Below are 21,704 nucleotides of genomic sequence, written 5' to 3' on the forward strand. Positions count from 1 at the left end.
AACTAATTTCAGTGTTTAGAAAAGGTAAATGTTGACAAAGAGACAAGTACCAGCTCTATTTCTCCCGACAAAAGTAAGTTTTCTATCAACAAATGTAAGAAATAGCTTACTGCTAAATTGCTAGCTGTAACGTTCAGACCGTTTGACCTCTGACGTCAACAGTTGTTTATGGAAGAGCCGTTTTATATATTTTGGAACGAAAACAATGAAGACGAAACTTAATGGTGGCCAACTTACCCAAGTCCCGCCACTGGAAAGGCAAAAGGAAAAGTGGACATTGGCGCCATGCTTCTCCAGCAGACTTAAAGGCAACGATCCAGTGATGGCCTCAGCCTTCTCTCAGTTTAGTGTGGCGGACACTGATCGAGTTCAACCATTGGACTCGACCGGTAACGGAGCTGGGGCATTGAACGTTGACTGGGCCCTTCCTTGCTCAGGTCATGGATGCGGAGAGCTACCACCAATAAGTACGTTTTTAAAGCATCCACAACAGTATCATACTGATGTGTCACAGGGCGTGGGAAGCAGGACTGGTGGCCGGGACTCGGTCCAGCCAGAAACGGCAGCTCCAAGCCCCCAGTTCGTGGAAGCAGCCATCGAAGTCCCCCTCCAGGAATCAGGTTGGCTGGATTATCAGCAGCCCCACCAAGACCAAGTCCACCTTAACCCGACCTCAGCTGGACCAGTTGACAGGGGTGGTCCGGTATCCAGTTTTGCCTTCCCGCCTTCAGAGCAAGGTACAGCCAAGCCACTCAGGGTCATTGTGTCAAGTATGTTTGGAGACTGACAGTTCTGTATTACATCTGTTAGTTATTTAAATCACGCAAAAATAATTATTCCAACCATAAGACATATCAAAGCTACTAGCTATTTAGACCACTAGCTGTTTAGAATACTTGCTATTTGACTAGTAGCGATTTAGACTACTAGCTAGTTAGGCTACTAGTTACTTAACCTACCAGCTATTTAGGCTACTAGCTATTTAGACTGCGAGCTATTTAGACTACGTACCAGCTATTTGGACGACTAGCTAGTTAGGCTACCTGGTTACTAAAGATTCTTAAAAATCAACATTTCATTTAATCAAGACACAAAACTGATGTAAATTGAGAATATTTTTTTATTCAATATCATCCCGTTTCTTACCTATTTCTGAAACTATAAAATCTGCACTTTTTATGTGATTGAACTAATGTAATATTTTTTCTTTACAAATATTTTATTAAATAAATTAATGTAGCAGTCTCTGTTGGTTTAAAAATGTCATAGAAAATATTATTTTCATATTAATTTTGAATCATATTGTTAAGTATTGATTTGTCCTTATAAATAAAGACTGACTTTTATTTAAAAAAAGAAAACACATAAACAGTAGGTTGAAACTGATTTATTAGAGCCAAAACATGATACGGTGGGTCCATACAGAGAGTGAAAGTAACAAAAAATTACATTAAAAAAACAGAAATAATTAAATACTCATTAAAATTGAATAATGAAGTGGTGAAAATACATTCAAATTTTAAAAATGAAGTAATACATTTTGAATTAATTTGAAGTTGATTTGATGATTTTTTTTTTTCAATTTGATTGAAAATACTAAAAAAAAAAAAAATAATAAAATATGCCTTATACCCGAGAGCTGGTGGATCTGGATGATGTGTCTGCTGTGGTCTGTATCACTACGGAGGTGAGTCTGACTGTCCTGCTAGCCAACTGCAGAAGGTGTATTTTTTAAATGTTATTTTCTTTCCATGAAAACATTATTCCTGGGATCTGGGATGCTTTCACTGGCTGCTGTGGTTTGTGCCACTGCCAGGCGGAAGATGTCTCTGAGGGGCTAGCTGGCTTAGTTCACCTGGCTGAGCCTGGAGCCTGGAGCTCCTAAAGACAGCAGAACAAGTGTCAAATTCAATGTCAAAATTCGTGAAACTGTAAATATTGACAATCACTAGCATCCATCTCTTGCCTACAACAGTTCCCAAAAGGCAATTTAGTGATGAAATAGTACCCCAAAGTCTTTAAACCCTCTCCAGCGTTGCTGGAGATCATTATCTAATTCAGATGAGTTCTTATCCCCTCAACTTTTTTACTGAATTTTTGTTGCTTTTTTGTATTTCCTTTTTTTTTTAATTCTCTTTATAAATCTTTCATCAAACAAATGCATGCAGCACCATCTGTTGGTCTAAAGGAGTAGCAGAATTTTTTTTTTCAAAGCAGTTTTAGATTATATTGGGAAGTACTGATTCCTACTTAGTAATAAGAAGACAGATTTTTTTCGTTCAAAATTAGAAACATATTAGACAGTAAGTCAAAACTCTGATTTATTTAAACAAAATAGAATATGGCAGACCCAACGTCAAAGATAGTTGATTAAGATAATAATATTTTGTTTATGATTTCAAAGTATTGCCGCTATTTCAGGAAATGGTTATGATGTCTCACTTACCCTAAATTTTTCCTAATACAAGTTTTTTTTCCTTGTTATACTGCTATATCATCCTTTTCAGAGGTGTAAATGATTTTCTTGCCAATGGCTAAGTTATTTTAGTCACAATCCACATGTTAATTCTGATACAGACAAATTGTCTTGTTTCCAAACTGTATCTTATTAAAGAATATTTAGCACAATTTGATAGACACCTGCTGGACAATTTTTTTTTTTTCTTATTAGCTCATGTATCTTTCTTTAAAATTACTTCACAGGTTTACAGAGACAGCAACCTTTATCTAGTTGATCAATGATGTACTAAGTAATGTCTTGTGTCTTATACTGGATGTTATTTATTGGTCTACAACTGTAAGCAAACAAATTAATTGCAAACATCCACCTTAGATCTGCTGTTGCAAGCCTGGCAAGAGACAGATGGATACATAAAACGGCCGATGAATGCCTTCCTGTTGTGGTCTCAGATCTACCGGCGTACTGTGAATAAGCTAAATACAGGACTCACCCTGGCTGACACCCTTACCTCCAGTCAGCTGGGCCACAAGTGGTCTCAGCTCAGCACAGAAGAGAAGAGGCCGTACTTTGAAATGGCTCACAAACTGAAACAAATGCACCAGCTGAGGTTCCCTGGTATGTAACAACATCTGTGCTGGTCTCTGCTGGTACTTGTGTGTCTAAAGTCTGTTCTATTATCAGTGATGAAACTACAACTTTGTCTTGGCTCCCTGTTTTGACACATCATTCCAGATTATGTGTATCGTCCCAGAGGGAGAAAAGGCTCCAAGTGTTTGTCTTCAGGGCACAGAGCAAGGCAGGACTCCAGTTTCTTTGCCTTTAGGCCAATGTCAATCCCTCAGCAGTCTTTTCAAGACCCAAGCATGAACCCATATCCCACCACAGCTCCCTCCACAATGTGCTACCATCACGGCTCATCTTTTTATCCATATAAGCCAACAAGCCTCTACTCAGCAACCACTTTTCAGTGTGGAAGGTTGGTAAAATGTAGTATTTCATCTCAAGAGAATGACAGAATACAAAAACCCCAGATTTAAAAATCTTTCGCCATGGAGACCAAGTATAAGAAGTTTAGATGTTCTGTTTTAAATATCTGATTTATACAAATGTATAGATTTATCACATTGTGGTTTGTTTATTTATTTATCTTTGTGTTGTTGAATGTGGTACTTTTTAAACACTGTAAGATTAAATAGCAAACTAGGACCAAAAGTTGCAAATTAGATCAACTGTAGCTATGAACTCTGTATGCTACATATCAGCTTCGTACTCTGAATTGAATCTGTTTTAAACAGCATCATCCCTGAAATAGAAAATAAAATTCAAATATTAAGGCTGCAAGATTTTGGCAAGAATCATAAATATGATTATTTTGACTTGATATTGAGATCACGATTGTGAAACATGATTACTCATTGATTTTACAACAACTGTATCTCATGCATTTACTGAAGCTAGACACACTTAACACTGAACAAAAAGCAATGAAGGAAACTAAATGATTGGAAAGACTATAAAGTTATAAAAAAAACAATGCTTTATATTAACAATGAAGAAACAAGTACTTTAATGGCCAAAATATATGACACTGAAAAATATATTACTATTAAATCTCTGAACAAATTAAGCACAGCACAGCAATTAAATATTCATAATTATCTTGTTTTATAATCATGGGAAGAAAGAAAATCATGATAAGTATTAAAATTTGATTAATTCCCCAGCCATGCAAATACCATACATCCACTCTTTTCCCCTCTAAATAAGTAATCAAAACCAAAGTTTACAGAAAAATGAACTCTCGGGCTTAAATGAGTAAAGTAAGGTCAACATTTGATGACAGAAACCATTTTAGAGAAATACAGATTTGGCATGTATTTTTATTTTCGAGTGACCTGTAAACACAGAGGAAGCTGTGTTTTATAGCAGCCAGTCAGTAGGGAGCGCTAACTCTTTTGATTTGCAGCTTCTCTCTTGCTCTTGTGTTCTCCATTCTGTAAACAGTCAGTGGCTATGACATGTTCAGTGGAGACTTTTCAGTGTACACACTTTTTCAAATTTTGATTTTTTTTTTTTTTTCTACAGATATCCATATGCCTACAGTGGCATGAGCAACACAGAGAATCACCTAACCCCTCACCCACAGAGGAACCAGAGTGAACTGGCCTACACTGCCAGCCAATTTGGGCAGCAGAAGTATAGCACCATTGATAATTGCCATCGTATTATGATGGGCTCTAACTCGACACCTGAGGGCCACAACCAGCCTGATATTTTCCCCAACCAGCAGCCTTCAGCCAACAACCTTAACTCTACATCTGATACTCTTACAGATGTGGATGGACTGTTCTAGGACATGTTCAGTATACACATAGTATCTCAGGAGTTGCCATTTTACAGGATCTGTGTAGCCAAATAAAGCATTTCATGACTATATCTTTCTTTGCTTTTATATATATATATATATTATCTCCATTAATTAATATGTACCTGTATTTTTTTCTTTGATTGCACATTTTTAGTCCATCTGTAAATCAGTATATTTAAGTATTCTAGGAACTTCTATGTGTAAAACGATTCAGCTAGTAAATAAATTCCAAAAATAACTTTTCATGATAGGTTTGTCTTCTTCACAGCAAACCATTTTACTCGCCTATGACCTGCGTGTGTTACTCTTTAAACAGATAACAAACCTTAATTTTCGAAACTCTTTGTTCAAAAACAACTGTTTAAAAAATAACTGAGTCCGTTAAAAATGATTACGATATTATAAAAAACTACACCACAATAGGCGTTTCTTTGTATGTTATTACGACAGCATAGGCACTGAATCTAGGACTTGAGGTACGAATTCCATTTTAATATACATGACAAAAAAATGTTAAGTATTTCCATTTAATAAGATAGTAATATTACTTCCGCAGATGAATAATGAAGTGAAAAGCTTAAATTTGAATACATGTAATGTAAACGGAAGAGTACTACCAGGACACTGGTTAAACAAAGACGTATTGGAAAAACGAAATCCAAGCGAACCAATGAGTGATTGACCAAGCCTCCGCAAAAAGATTCCCATCCAATCCGAGCTTAAGCAGTTCCGGCTTTATTTTGATTGACATCAACGTCCAACAAATAGGAGTGGTAGAAATCACTTAGGGGCGCTTCCAGGAAGAGAGTGGCTACATTTTCCTGTAATGGCGGACCAGGCAGAGAGCGAGACTATCGGGTTCAGCGACAACAGGTCAGATATTGGCAATCATGGTGCTAAAATAAACATCAACGAAGTGTGGACTAAAGCAAAAGCTGCTAGTCTAACCGAAGAAGGACGGTCTTGTTTCTGGCCGAGAGGTGCTGAATAACGGCTTATGGAAGTAGCCACGCTAGCATGTTAGCTTCTAGACAACTGCTCAGTGTTGCCAAGCGGCTCGAATCAGTCTCCTACTCGTGGCACGCGGTAAACATAGGCAGTCAGATAAAAACAACCAGATGTTTTTAGTGTTCACCAGACTGCAAGCATTAACAACCCGGGTTTTGTGTTCAGACACCCAGCATATATTTGAAGACTGTGTTTTTGCTTACATTGTAACATAAGTTAGTTAGCTATCAAAGCTATGCTACGTTCATTGGTAGGTAGGGACACAATACTGTATCTTCAGTTGTGCTGTTTGTAATAGGTTTAGCATTTGTTTGTCATATTATATTTTAGAAACGAATATTATACGATTCATCATAGGAAGACGTGTAATTATAATCATCTCAGATCTGCACACTTTAATGCTCCTTAATACTACGCACCCAAACCATCTTAATCACGTTAGAGAAGCATAAACCTTGGTCTGCTGATATCACTAAGTACAGCGATCAGAGGACACAGATATTTTCAGGAAGGAATTTACATGTTCAAAAACTATCTATGATTTATTGGAATGATTTGAGAAACGATCCTGCCTTGCACTTAAGTTTCAGCTGTGATGAACAACATTTCCATACAAACTGTTTGGATTTTCATATTAGTTACACTTAATGTTATTATTGCACGACTTGCAGTATTTAAATACTATAAAGGTTATTGCATTGTGCGTTTTTAGGCACAGTATTGGGGTATTGATTGGCTTGATAGACTTTCTCCTAAATTCTTTTATTTTTAACATTTATTTCTTATATATATTATATTAGCTGCTCAAAGAGACACTTCAGTTGTGCCTAAGTCTCATAACTCCACCACGAACAACCCTGTGAATATATTTGTGAATCAAACGTAGATGGGGTGTCACAAAGAGTTCCCTTTACAATATTGAGCACTGTTGTCCATTATGTCCTGGCTGTGTACCTGTGACTCACTATCTAGCGACAGGTACAAATTATGGCAAACATCTTTTGGTTTGTGTGAGCCGCCCTTTTTTCATGTTGTGTAGCTAAACCTGTAGTTTGTTTCTTCTAAAAAAGATCCTGTGAAGCAGTTTTATATTGCAAATCTTATTAGTCTCGATAAATAACAGGAATTATGTCTGTTTTTTTATGGCATGTGTACTGTATATTTTTACTTGTGACAGAATGGCGCAGCAGGCGGTGCGGTTCCGTGCCCCTACGCCTGCGCCCGCCCCTGCACCGGCACCTGCTCCTGCTCCAGCTGCAGTTTTACGAGGCCCACCGCCACTCCTTAGGCCACCGCCACCTCCTTTTGGGATGATGAGAGGACCTCCGCCACGACCCCCATTTGCACGTCCACCCTTCGACCCAAACATGCCACCAATTCCACCGCCAGGAGGCATGCCTCCCCCCATTGGGCCTCCTCATCTACAGGTGACTGTTTCTCTGTTTGGGGTGTATATTTTGCTTCATGGGTGTGTAAGGCTAAACTGATATCACTTAACCTGCCCAGATGGCCTCAGACTCAAAAAAGCCCTCTAAGTAGGAGCTATCTAATAGTTATTTCTGATTACATATGTTTTGTCATTTCAAGTTGTTGGTATTTACTATTTGTATCTACCAGCTACATTCTGCACAGTGATTTATTAATGTCCTATTACCATGAGCCTACGAGGCTCTTACATTCAAAGTCATAATATTAGTTAAACATCCTGAGGCTTAATAAGAGTGTGTGCAAAAAGTCTCCTGCAGAGATATGACTCAAAATTCATGTTTGAATTAATATCAGTTGGTGGTGCTGCCATCTGGCAGGCAGAATCTTCAAAGGAAAATTGTACACAAAATGAGCTTTTGTAGCTGCTGCAATGAATTGCTGTGTTTATTTATTGTAAGAAGAAATAACAGTATATGGATGATGACTAACAGAGTTTCATAATCTCAATAGCAACCACTATTTTATAAAGCGTTCTTAAAGCATGTTGACTTTCTTAAATGGTTCAGTGTCTTGATGATCTTGCTGCTGGCTTTAAAGCTGACAGCTTATCTGATCTCCCACCTATCTGCAGACCACGCCCATACTAAGGTGTGGTCCGCATGTAGGTGGGTATTTTTAAAATTGGAGGTTTTTCCTCATTTGTCTTTAAGAGTAATTCCATCAACACAAACAGGGGTTTTTAAAATGTTTTCATCCTCATGGAAACACAAGAACTAACTACTGTAAAGAGCACACCCCATGCCAACATTAGTCTGTCCTTTACCGTGTGGATGAAGCGGCTCACTCACAGGCAGAAGTTATGCCCCTGATGTGCAAAAATTCTGATTCTCTTGCCGTTTGTCTGTAATGAACATTTCATTTTCAAAGTTGTCCCATCAGCCTGAACGGGGTCTTGTCCAAACTGCTGACATTTGCGGCTGGGTTTGTGTCTTTGAAATATTGTATGACGCAGCAGTGCGCTATGCACAGTGTGATGCTACAAGCCAAAATCTGTTTTCCCCATCCACCCGTAAATGAGAGCACAGTGTCTAAAAATCTTCATCCTGGAAGGATTATCAAAAAGGTGCATTTTCAGTGACCTAAAACACTGCTTGTGTGTGTGTGTGTGTAAGGTCTAAACACACAGAAGAACCTTTGTTCTCTAAAATACCCGCCTACATGTGGACAAGGCCTCAGTGAAGTGAAGTCACATTTTGTTGGATGAGGGAAGGATTGTTATAGAGTAGTTTATACCCATAGCCTAAATACTGAATGCAGGATCTCTGTCTTTTGATACAGAGACCTCCATTCCTTCCCCCACCAATGGGGAACCTACCACCTCCTCCAGGCATGCTGTTTCCTCCAGGGATGCCCCCCATACCCACATCTGGAAACCCAGCCCTAAACCCTACAGAAGAGATCTGGGTGGAGAACAAGACACCAGAGGGAAAGGTCAGCTGGAAGTAAAAATTCAACTCATTGCAGGCAATACCTATAGATAACTCCTGAATTGCACTCTTTAGGTTTATCACAAAGTATATTAAAACCCACACATATCTAGTCTTTGCAGAAGCTAACCGTTGAAAAAACGTTGTCTTCTGTCCCTTAAACAGGCATATTACTACAACGCCAGGACCAGGGAGTCATCGTGGAGCAAACCAGACGGCGTGAAGATCATCCAGCAGTCTGAACTTAACCCTCTCCTTGTAGCAGGGGGCGGGGCCTCAGGGCCAGGTGCAAGTGTAGGGGTGACGGCATCTGCCAGCTCAAGCAGTGTCAACACCACAGCAAGCACAGCTGCAGCAGCATCCCCTACTCAGGCCCCGTCCACTACCCCTACACGCACACTCACCTCCAGTCCAGACTCAACCTCCTCCCCCTCTCCTGCTGCAACCATCGCAGGTCAGTACATACTTTAAGATAAGACACTCACACATTTCTCTAAAAAAAGACTAAAAGTCCTCCTTAATGTCTTCTCCCCTAAAGCCACTGTTGTAGCAGACCTGAACCCTATCGCCACAGTGACCTCGACTGTTCCCGTGTCTCCAGTCACCGTGGTAACAGTGTCCACAGTTCCATCTCCGGTTACAGCAGTGCAGACCGTGCCTCTGCTTCCTGCAGCTCTGCCTCACAGCGTGGCCCAGCCCACCGCAGCCATTCCTGCCTTCCCCCCTGTCATGGTGCCACCTTTCAGGGTGCCACTGCCAGGCATGCACATCCCTCTGCCAGGTAAGAGCTTCAATCTTAGAGCAGAGATGAATAGACAGAACAGATAATGCAACAGGGTTTCTACTGGAAACTCCAAGGGGTTGATATAATAATAGAAATAGCTGTGCAATAAGTTTTTATCCAGTAAAATGGAGCTTTAATTGAAAGATTGGTTGGCCTCTGCTACAGGAGTTTGGGTTTAGTGTGCTTCAAGAGGGTAGAGAAAGAAATCATGAGTATCTTATGGCTCAGTTGACTAGAATAAACAAGATCAAATATAAATCTTTTCTTTGCTGTACATCAGTTGTTGTGGCTGCACCTACAGACCCAAGAGCAGCATTTTCTTAGTGTTGGAAATTATTGGACACTCTGATAAGACTGAATTCTGACTTCAAGGCTGACAAAATACATCTGACAGATCTGAAGGAACACAAAGAAGAAAGCGATTATTTTGTTGTATTCAGAGACACTAATGAAAAGCTCCTTTAGTCTTTAATTCTTCTTTCAAGGTCTTTTCTATCACTTTTCTCTTCCCTGCTGTCACGTGTCTTCTGTCATTCCTTCTCGTTTCTCTCTGTCCCTCATTTTGACAGAATCAGATCAGAAAATGACTTAAGCCGTTTACTGTCATTGTTTCTCAGTCTAGTAGGACACTTTGTCTTTAAAGAACTGTCCAGATCAGGAATGATTATTATCCAGCTAAAAAATATCAGACTAAAAATTGTTTGGCCAACATGGATGTCTTTACACCTTTAGATGTTCTTTAACTCTTTTTATCTATCAAAATGAACAAGGTAGAATTGGCCTCCAAATAAATATTTGTTTGCAATCCAATATACATTTTACAGTTTTTGAACATGTCTGAAAACAGTAGACCTGTGTGATACACAATCCTAAATCTGGGCGTGTGTTTGTCTGAGTGGGGCCACACACACAAACTCTCACACACCATGGTAGTTAATGTCTAGTGTCCTGCTGTGTTCAACCAGATGCTTGCTTGTCCGTTGTTCTTGCAGGTGTAGCAATGATGCAGATAGTAGGTGCACCCTGTGTAAAGGCAGGCCCCAGCGCCAACGGTAAACACCCATCCGCTCGCCTCTCAGACCTACAGTAGATGGCATGGTAGTGAATGTTTACATGGTTTACATGAGTCATTTGGTTTATATGAAAACCTTTAAACAGTGGCATGACCCTGAATGCTGTGAACATGATTCATCCAATGTACAGGAGTGAAGTTTCTGTTTTTCCAACGGACAGAAATTTAGCTTGATTAATAATAATATCAACCCCTCATTTAAACGCAGTAATGATTTAAATTTATTTCTTAGATTACTTTGAAAAGAATGCATCATAGATAAGACAGCTAGTTAAATTCTAGTTGGCAGCACTGCAATATTTCAACAGTAAAAAAAAATTCCCTGGTACATTGTAAGTCATTCAGCTTTAAACGAAGGAAGAATTGTCAGTTTTGCGCGTTGCCTTCAGTGACAGTTAAGCAAAGTCTTAAGGTGTATTCAGACCAAAAGTAAAGCATATTTATGTGAGGAAAAACATACAAAATGAATGCTATTATTATTTTTTTGTTTTTCCCAACATTTAAGCTAAATCTAACGGCAAAGAAACACATGTATTTCCCATCTGACTGGAAAGCTGGTACTTGGTACTTCATGCCTGTTTTCACACACACACTTCTAAACACTTCCATTCTCAAACTTTTTCCAAAGCTGCCTTTTCACACGTTGCTCACAACGTGAAGTGTTGTGTTGCAGACCGGAGGAGAGGGAGGTCTACGGAGTCAGCACATGATGTAAATAAATGCTGTGGGAATCTAGAATTGGTTTTCAAACTGACAAAGGCAGATGTTATAACAGTTGTATTGATGGTGATGCGTTTTGCAATGGGAAGTTTTCACAGTAGAAGCCACAGGGGGGAAAACAAAACACTTAGGTCACATTCACATCAGAGCTGTTTGATCAACTTTAAATGAACCATGTCAGTTTCCCAAGATAGTCTGGTTTGTTAACCTGGCACACCAGATGGATTTGTTTCACACATCCATATGGAAAACCACTCATACACAGCATTTGGGAAAGGGCAGAGCCTTTGGAAAAAAAAACTCAGAGGGTGATTGAATGAATGTAACAATTGTTTTGTTTTTAAATGATGTTTTGTGCAGCACTTTGGAAACGTTCAGTTTATAAAATGTGCTATATAAATAAAGTGGATTGGATTGGATTGGATGAGTATTCTGTCTGTCACATCTTGACGGACAAATCAGAGCAACAAAACATGTGACCTAGCCGTTACTGAGCTGCGCGCTTGCGCCCCTACCACAGGAGTATTCTCCGTAGAGAACGGCATAACACTGTGAACCATGGCGAATGTAAACATGTCAGTACACGACTTTTGTCGTTTTTGAAAAGAAAACAACTCAGTGCTGTTCTTTGTTCTTCTTTGACGAAGAAATGTCGTCAAGTTCCTATAAAACTGGCACTTTAGCAGCGTCTATGCTAACGTCTTCCGCCACAGTTGCACCAGCCTCTTGTTGCTGCTTGCTTACGTCACAACTTCGCCGCACCCAAAAGTACTGCTGATTGGTCAACGCTGATTGGTCCTGTTGCTTTCTAACCGGGCCCAAACAGTACAGACGGGAGCTTTGCAAGATGTATTTGCCAGTGAAAAACACGGAAATGGGCATATCCATCTGCTATGCAAGGCTTTCTTGTTAATAGAAAGCTTGAACCTCCTTATTTTTGGCTTTCGGCGTTAACTTTCTCGGTACTTGTTACTTTTTAAAATGTAATGAAGTACAGTACTTACCCAAAAATATACTTAAGTCAAAGCACCCATTTTATAAAGCACTCAAAAAGCACAATTACACAAAAGGCTACTCAATTACAGTAACTTGGGCAAATGTTACTTTGCACCCCCGGTGCTATATCAGGAAAAAGTCCTGATGTCTTCACCTGCTGGTGAGCCACAAGTGATGAAAGGTAGCAGTCGAAGTAATCCAGACACTGCCCCTGAACAAGAGGTTCAGCAATGTGGACCTTTGAGTCGTTTATAAACCAAGATGTTAGGGATTAAATTTTGGACTTTAGCTTTACTGTTGGTCTGAAGGCAGCTGAAGACCTTTCATGTTGGTCAGTGAACAAGAGGACTCTTAATAATTTAGCATCTTAACCATAGTGCAAAGGTTGATTTTAAGGATTGTCATCTAGAATTTTCTGTGGATCATATCCATAAACTTCTGAGACAGGGACCATCTGTGTTAGCTGCTGTCGCCTGGTAGTGAACCAGTATTTAATCAGTCAGGGCTTTATGTTGTGGTCATGTGATTGTCTTTTATTTGTGGCATGGTTGTGTGTGAGGTCACTGATTCTGTTTGTTTGTGTATGTGGCCTGTGTTTGTTGTCAGCCAGTTAACAGTGTTTGTGAAAACTTCTGCAGGTTCTTTCACACAATAGTAATGTATATAGAACTAATTTTCTTCTGAAGACAACCAGGGAACTACTCACAGTGTCAGAGGTAGCAGGGAATAAGTCATTTATTCTGCCTGTGGAGTTTTCTGTCTCAATTCTGTTTTCTAATACTTGTTTTTTTTTTCCAAGGGGCAGCCTGGGAAATTACATGCCAAAAATTATAAACTCATGCATTTTCTAGACTTTAGTCCACTTCTCATACTATTTTTGTTTTAGAGAATGCAAGATTTCCCAGTTGATTATGGTCTGTCTTCTTCCTCTCTGTCTGATAACAGGCATGCTCCCTGGCATGGGACCGCCTTTAGTGTCTATGATGCACCCACAGCTGGCTCTCTCTGCTGCTCCTGCCTCCATGGCCGGGTCACTGCAGCTGCCCGAGTGGTCAGAGTACAAAACAGCTGATGGGAAAACCTACTACTACAACAACAGAACACTGGAGTCTACCTGGGAGAAACCACTGGCCCTGGTAGAGAAAGGTATATGCTGCTCAGAGTCATAAACACACACACTTTGCTAGGTGTAATATGACATGGCCCACTTTGATTTTTCTTGGCTGTTTGCAGAAAAAGAAGCAGAGAAGGTTAAGGAGCGTCTGGCTCAGGAGGAAGCTGAGGCAATGGAGATGGAGGATGAGGAGAACAAAATAGAAAACACTGACAATGAAAAGGAGGTATTTGAACACATACATTTTTTTGGTTGCACGTTAAAATGCTTTTGATGGAAATGACTATAGTTATGTACACTCTGTTAAAACATTTTTTTTTTTTAGATTTCAGGAGATGCCACTAAAATGCACTGAGTAGTTGATAGAGTGCTGTTTCTGTATCAGCCCTGACTAATGTTTAAAGATCAACAAGTAGATCATGTTTGCCATCCTAAGTTTACGTTACAAGGGTCATTTTTCTAAAAATGTTTTACAATTTCGGGATGCAGTTTGTCGCAGTTTGGTGAACATGTGCCGATTCTGTGTTGTTTTGCTACCATTTCTAAAAATATTTTATCAGCACTAGTTAAACTGATTCAACCTTCTGAGCCCTAAGGTATTTTTTTAACCATTTTGTTTGCCAACCCTGTGGGCCACAGTCGAGCTCTAAACATAAACATTGTTTTTTTCTGAGGACAGCCTGGTTTTCAAGAATATGCGTGCTGCAGTGATATCTCTTGAATTTTAAAAATGTTTTGGGACTATAAAGACAAAGGAAAAAACGTATTTTTTTATTTTTATGTGTGACACACCGTAAAAAATAATGACTAAGACTTTTTTGTACAAACTTCTCCCATCTCTTGGGGACCAAAAAGTGAAAAATTATCACTCTGTGACAAAAAGTCTTGAAAATATTCACATATTTACTAACAAAGTCTTTGCGCTTTTTGGAATTGGCTCATTGAAGCCATTAAACAAAGCAGTTTCTGTCTGCAGGGACGCATCACAACCTCTCTTTGTCTTCATTATGATTCCTTCAGGCCCTTTTCTCCCATTTTAAAGTGTTTACACATGCGGCGTACTGCAAAGGATCACGTGATGACGGAACAACCTGGCATTGGTTGTCACAGCCCGTCACAAAGCATTGTGGGATATGGAAGGGCGTTTAGCGTTAGCCGCTAGCAGCAGAAACCATCTAAAATGGATTTAAAAACTTACAAAAAAGACATTCAATATCAGGTTTACTGGTGTGAATTTAACTCTTTAAACACCCTGGAGAGTCACCCAAGTTCAGGCTGACTGGAAAAGTTTCCATAAGAGCTATGAAGGCATGGATCGCGTCAGTGATATGGCAAAACAGTGACCTCCAAGAGAAAAAAAAGGAAGAGGCTATGATTTATGGTTCAGAAGTTATTTGATTTTTTTTAACTGTCTCATGCCGATCTCAGCGGGTTAACTCAATCCTCAGCGTTTGAGCTATGTTTGCTTCAACTTCACTTAATAATTCCTTGAAATCTCTAAACCAATGAAAGTAGAAGAATTAAAATTGATGAACTTCACCTAATGAGGTTGAAAAGCTGTTAACTATGGGAATGAAGGGAGGGCACTTTTAACAGCTTTTCACCATTGTTATGGAAAAGTCATCCATGAAACCAAAACATCTGTTTACTGTAATAATAAACAAGTCATGGTGGCTTGAATGATAGCTGTCAGCCTGCATAACGAGACACCTCCTGTTACGATTTGTAAAACAAACAATATTTCTGGGTTTGAATACTGTTGGAAATACTATACCTTCAATTCTTGTAATGGCACATTGCATATTTTTCTCATATTTTGCAGACTTGTATATTGTTAGCCTATAGCATAATTGCCTAAGTCATATTTTAAGGTTTTCAGAAAAATAAGGCACAATGAATCAGCAACGTTAGAGAGTATAGTAAGGCAGATATCACAAACTGGCCAAAAAATGACTGAGGCAATTATGCTAGGACGCCTGTGATATGGCAGGTACTCTCTACTGGCTATTTGTGAATAAAAATTGTTCTTCGGTCTGTTTGCTATCTATGATGAACCAAAATTCAAAGTTTATGTACAACAGTGACATACAAGAAAAGATCCATTTATGTGAACTAAAAAAATGGTGGTAAGAGTCCAACAATGATGGAATGAACCTCTTTTCTTTTTCTCTATCAAGGAGCCTAAAGAAGAGGAGATGACAGAGGAGGAAAAAGCAGCTCAGAAAGCGAGGCCAATAGCTACCAACCCCATCCCGGGCACACCATGGTACACACACAAAATCAAACACTCACTCTCTACCCACTACACCTGATGACTGCCATTATTTTAGTTTAGTAAGCCTTTATTTGATTTCTGTTGTCTTTACACTGTCTACAGGTGTGTGGTATGGACAGGTGACGATCGCGTGTTCTTCTACAACCCAACAACACGGCTGTCCATGTGGGACCGACCAGAGGAGCTGGTTGGTCGAGCTGATGTCGACAAACATATCCAGGAGCCGCCGCACAAAAGAGGCCTGGAGGACGGCAAGAAGACAGGTGATTTAAAGTTATTGTGCTCATAATTTTAAGTCAGGGTCTCAAGAAGAGCAGCAGGAGTTTTGCTGTGACTGTTCAGCACAGCCCTCTGTTGTGTGTTATTGTCTGAATGCTTCAGCTGAATGTTTGTATTCAAATGTATTTCTGTGACTTAAGTTAAGAGTTGTCTGAGTTTCCAACTGTGTTTATTTTGTGTTTGTACACAGTTGTGAATAAGGAGGAGCCAGAATTAGCCATTGCTACAGAAGAGAATCAGGATGAGGAGCCAACCAAAGCCAAAAAGAGAAAGTAAGCAGTCACATTTTTCCTTGCATCTATCTTTTAGTTTTCTCCATTTCTTCTACTTCATCTCTCATTTCTTGTTTATCATCCTCTGCCTTTGTACTCTTCCCTGTACAGGAAGGAGGATGCAAAGGAGCCAGATTCTGAGAAGGAAGCCGCAATGGAGGCAGAGCTCAGAGCTGCCAGAGAGAGAGCGATAGTGCCCCTAGAGGCTCGGATGACTCAGTTCAGAGAAATGCTCCTGGAAAGAGGGGTAACACTGATTTCAAACTGAAGTTGCCACTTTAATAGTACAGAGCGAATGAATGTTTTGTTTGAGGACAACTTGTCTCAGAACTGGGCTTGTTAGCTAGGACTGCTACAGATGTTTAATTTTTTTCATTGCAACGACACGCAAAGATTTTTATTTTGTGTTGACTTCCCTTGCCACATCTCTTTTTTCTTATCTTTTATTATATTGTTTGAATACTAAAAAAAATTGTTTCTACTGGATAAAGTCAAAGCATGAAATCTTTCAATATTGAAGAGTTTCCATCATACCTTAATAACAGCTAAGCTTTGTGGCCAAATCTAGTGTTGTGTGTTTCACTCAAAGGTGTCTGCTTTCTCGACTTGGGACAAAGAGCTTCATAAGATTGTGTTTGACCCCCGTTACCTTCTGCTCAATCCAAAAGAAAGGAAACAGGTAACTTTTTTTTTCTTTTTTTTTTTTTTTTTACCCTTTTTCACATATTCCTACACCCTGGTCATACCATGCCATCTGCTGGAAATTAGTTTGGATCGTTGTTTTGTGATTATTTTCACTTTTAGGTGTTTGATCAGTATGTTAAGACACGAGCAGAGGAAGAGAGGAAGGAGAAGAAGAACAAGCTGATGCAGGCCAAAGACGAGTTCAGGAGGATGATGGAGGAGGCGAAGCTAACAGCTAGGTAAAGGGACAGGCCAGTTTGACTACTGGTAGGTTCTGTGTTCAGTGTTTTAAGGGATAATATTACAAGAAATAGGCTTGAAGCAAAATATTCTATCTTGTGTGCCAACATTTAGTGAGAGATGTTTTTATTTTCCTCCATCTTTATTACAATTTCATTACTATACAGTTTTGATTTTTGTTGTTGTGTATAATAGATATTAAAAGATATTCAGTTCAGTCGAACGGTAAATGTTTATAACGTTTTTTTAATTTGCCAACAGAACAACATTTAGTGAATTTGCTGTAAAACACGGCCGAGACCCGAGGTTTAAGGCCATTGAGAAGATGAAGGACAGGGAGGCCATCTTTGTAGAGTTCATCACAGCAATGAGGAAGAGAGAGAAGGAGGACTCCAAGTCCAGAGGAGAGAAGGTGTGTCTCATTGTCAAATATCAGCTTTTATCTATATTTCTCTCTAGAACTAGAACAAGGCTCTAGCATAGTTTGTATGAAATAACCCCAAGTTAAGACGTGATTATCAGCAGGGTTGTGTCCTCCTGACAGGTCTCTTACTGGTTTTGACTTTTGTTTTGCCTCCAGGTGAGGCAAGACTTCTTTGATATGGTGAGTGAGCAGCACATAGAAGGAAATCAGCGTTGGAGCAAAGTGAAAGAGAGGTTGGAGACAGATCCACGATACAAAGCGGTGGAGAGCTCAGCGCTCAGAGAGGAACTTTTTAAACAGTTCATGGAAAAACAAGCCAAGGTTGGTGCATTTCTCTGTAGAGATGATGGTAACATTAAGATGTCTGAACTTTACTTTCATAGTACATACCCCCTGACTGTCAAGCATCATACATTAAAGACAACTGAGACAGGCTACCCGTTATCTGTTACAGAATGTGGACATCGAAAAAGAGCGAGAACTGGAGCGGCAGGCTCGTATTGAAGCCAGCCTAAGAGAGCGGGAGCGAGAGGTACAGAAGGCTCGATCGGAACAGACCAAAGAGATCGACAGAGAGAGAGAACAGCACAAGAGGGAGGAGGCCATTCAGCATTTCAAGGCTCTAATGTCTGATATGGTGAGATGATCTGCAGCTTTTTCATATACCAACCTACTCAATGAATAATCTTTACCCTCAGAGAACAATAAACAATAAATGTCATCTTGAGACAAGACGTAGATCTAGACTGATCTTTGTTTTGTTAATTTTAGAGATCCAACATTAATCCACCATTAGCATGACACTTGGTCACATAAAGCAAAATAGCAGTGGCAAGGAAAAACTTCCTTTTCAGAAAGAAAAGGAGCCTGGAGCTACATACAGTATTTTAGTTTTCAACAAGTCCCTAGGTTTTTACATAAGTACTTCTAGCGTTTATGTGGTTGTATCTCATATTCTGAACTCCTGTAGAGATCAGTCAGATTTACAGCTGACAGTGATAACTGTAAGGATAATCTTGGGGGATACTTAAGAGCATTGGACCAAAACATTCAGTTGAAATCAGAATTTTTCTTCAATTATTTGACAGTAACATTCCTTTAAATGTAATCGTGTACCTTATTTTTTGTATGTATGGCTGCTCAATGTCAGTAGGAAACTGATAACTATGCTGTTGCCTGCCTTAGTCAGGGTACTTAAAGGAAAATCTCAAGTTAAGTTTAAAGTCAGTCTTCATGAGAAATAAGATCCATGGCATGGCAGCGCCATCAGCAAACGATAAATTTAAAATGTTAAATTTCTGTATCCATTGAACAGGTGCGATCCTCAGATGCCACATGGTCGGACACACGTCGTAACCTGCGTAAGGACCATCGCTGGGAGTCAGCGTCTCTGCTAGAGAGAGAGGAGAAGGAAAAGCTGTTCAATGAACATGTAGAAGCTTTGGCCAAAAAGAAGAAGGAACACTTCAGGCAGCTACTGGATGAGACTAGCATGGTGAGAAGAAGAAATGTGTCATTCAAAGCCTGTTATTTGTTTCAGAAACATTTTTGTCTTTTTTTATTATGTATGTATAAATCCCACACGTTAACAGTCAGGGCACTTCTGCATGATCCACGATTCACTTGATTTTTGTTTACAAGTTAATATTTTCTGTTTTTGTTGTAGATAACTTTGACAACTACGTGGAAGGAGGTGAAGAAGGTTATCAAGGAGGACCCTCGCTGTATTAAGTTCTCCTCAAGTGACAGAGTAAGGAAGTTCTGTATGCAATTTCATTCCTATTTTTTAAGTTTTTCCATTTATGTTAAAGGTAATGAAACATTTAAGATCTGACCAAAAATAATAATGCGCTTTTGTTAAAATATCCTGAAGTTACACTGAAAGTATGTAAAGGAAGAGTCAAAAATGCACATCCTGTTAGGGAGACCAACAAAACGCTCTGAAACACTGATCATATGAAGGGGGTCTCTCCTCAACACTTTGAAGTTTGAATTCTTATCAAGACAAAAGTATCGTTTGGTTCTCAAGATTAAGCCGGGACAGTTTTGCTCCCACCTGAGCTTCTGACCAGGAAACATATGAACAGCTGGAGTGTCATCTTATTAGCTGTGAAAGGAAAAATAGACATCACAATTTTGAGTAAATACCTTTTGTTGAGTAATCAGTAGTGTTGTTGACGTTTTCATGTCATATCATCTGTATGCTGTTTCAAATATGAGGGATTAACTTGTCAGGTTAAACAAAATACAAAAACACTATTGTGTCCCAGAATCTTCTCCAGGCAGGCAAAGAGGATTAGACTGAACTTATCAGACTGATAGAAAACATTTAATACAAATCAAATAACCACTTTTGAACTGACCCAAAGACTTGTTTGTTTCAATCTTAAATGTGTTATACCATGAGATGACATACCTTCTTTAGTCTATGATATGATATCTGATGTGGATAATCTATGTGCACAGAAGAGACAACGCGAGTTTGAAGACTACATCAAAGACAAGTACATCACTGCTAAAGCTGACTTCAGAACGCTGCTGAAGGAGACAAAGTTCATCACGTACAGGTCTGAACTATCACTGGATCACATATGAGATATGCATAATTAACAAGTATGTTGCACTGTCTCCAGAGAGAGGTGTCATAGTCTTACCATGCTGTTTCTCAGTGCCTTTTTCCCATCCCACATACTCCTTTTCAACAGGTCGAGGAAGCTGATCCAGGAGTCAGAGCAGCATCTGAAAGACGTGGAGAAGATCCTTCAGAATGACAAGCGGTACCTCGTTCTGGAATGCGTGCCAGGGGAGCGCAGGAAGCTCATCATGTTCTACATCGAAGACCTTGACCGCCGTGGTCCACCGCCTCCTCCAACTGCCTCTGAGCCCACCCGACGCTCCACCAAGTGACCAATCCCATAATCTTCTTGGCCAGTGCCCTTTTCCTTGCCTTCCCTTTGGCCAGAGCATGACCTCCCCTGACACCCCTTGAGCCCCACCCACCAGGCCCATGGCCGGCCTCGCAGTGTTATGATTGCTGAGGGGTCATGTTGCTTAGAGATGTATCATAGAGATGAACGGTTAAGTTCTCTTTGTTATACCACCTCTTAGCCCTGAAATGTGTTCAAAGCAACAGCAGGGAACAGAGGTTACCTGACGGCAGGATGATCCAAACTCCTCATCTCTGACTGACCACATTAGAGGGAGAGGAATAGTGATGAGACTGCGGACGAAGCAACCGCAGAGGTGTAAGATAGCAGATGTAAATGAATGTGTGAGAAAATGCGTCTGTGTGGAGAGTGATTGATGGTGTGTGTATGCATGTGTCTGAGGCGTCCTTAAGCCTTACAGCTCCACTGTGCCAGTCATTGTTTCAGCGGCTCAGTGCGAATGTTAGTTTCTGCTCAGTGGTTTACTCCGATAATGCAGCAGTTTCTCTGTTGAATGAAATAAAAGCAACTTCCACTGTTTTTCAATATGTTGTCCCTTGGAGTTATTTCCCTTTTCAGCATCTTTCATTCACTCGTAGGGAAAATTTAGGAATAAAGGGCCCAAACTTGACAGGGGCTCAAAAATATATGAAACATTTTTTAAATTGTATGATTTAACTATTTTATTCATGTAAATGAATAAACTCTGATACATTTACTTGCAAAAGAATTACTCTTAGCTAAATCCTTCACGGTTTAACTGGCCGTATGACTTATTTGTGGACGTAGAAACAAATTTGATCCTTCACATTTAAATTAAACCTTCCCCCTCAATTTCTGCGCCAAGCTAGACATAACGTCATTTAATGCTGCATTCATGTGCTCATCGGATTGTGCAGATTATCTCCCGTCTACAGAACATTTCTGAGCCTTAATTGAGACGCAACAGGGCTTGAAGACGTGACTGTTTTGTAAGTTAGTGAAGGAATGTGTTGAATTTTTTAAAGAATTTTGGATTTTGTTTAAAGGCCGCCGCCTAAAAACAATTACTGCTTCATCTTACTTGTGATACTTAATGAAAAAAACTGTTCTGACTAATCTAGGTTATCTTGTTGATGGCTACAATTAGCCCCGCAATTACAAACAAACTTGGTTAAAACGTGAT

General features: G+C 39.7%; 2 protein-coding genes across 3 annotated transcripts; both read left to right on the forward strand.

Moving 5' to 3' along the window:
• The first annotated feature begins 209 nt into the window (after nt 1–209).
• Nucleotides 210–4,863, forward strand: LOC121518472 (transcription factor 7-like 1-A). Its single transcript, XM_041800797.1, has 4 exons — nt 210–737; nt 2,834–3,076; nt 3,194–3,437; nt 4,547–4,863. The coding sequence occupies exons 1-4, from the start codon at nt 323–325 to the stop codon at nt 4,812–4,814; spliced, it is 1,170 nt and encodes a 389-aa protein (XP_041656731.1). The 5' UTR covers nt 210–322; the 3' UTR covers nt 4,815–4,863.
• A 749-nt stretch (nt 4,864–5,612) lies between these two features.
• LOC121519087 (transcription elongation regulator 1-like) lies at nt 5,613–21,085 on the forward strand. Of its 2 annotated transcripts, XM_041801875.1 has the most exons (21): nt 5,613–5,702; nt 7,015–7,264; nt 8,604–8,756; nt 8,918–9,206; nt 9,291–9,533; nt 10,529–10,588; nt 13,270–13,470; nt 13,558–13,664; nt 15,616–15,704; nt 15,816–15,976; nt 16,183–16,264; nt 16,376–16,511; nt 16,854–16,943; nt 17,069–17,187; nt 17,450–17,600; nt 17,769–17,933; nt 18,067–18,249; nt 18,928–19,107; nt 19,279–19,362; nt 20,079–20,179; nt 20,318–21,085. In XM_041801875.1, the coding sequence occupies exons 1-21, from the start codon at nt 5,656–5,658 to the stop codon at nt 20,517–20,519; spliced, it is 3,093 nt and encodes a 1,030-aa protein (XP_041657809.1). In that variant the 5' UTR covers nt 5,613–5,655; the 3' UTR covers nt 20,520–21,085. The 2 variants fall into 2 exon arrangements, with proteins under 2 accessions (XP_041657809.1, XP_041657810.1); XM_041801876.1 differs by lacking the exon at nt 10,529–10,588.
• The last annotated feature ends 619 nt before the right edge of the window (nt 21,086–21,704 follow it).

This window comes from Cheilinus undulatus, linkage group 12 (assembly GCF_018320785.1).
Source record: "Cheilinus undulatus linkage group 12, ASM1832078v1, whole genome shotgun sequence".
Classification (NCBI taxonomy): Eukaryota; Metazoa; Chordata; class Actinopteri; order Labriformes; family Labridae; genus Cheilinus; species Cheilinus undulatus.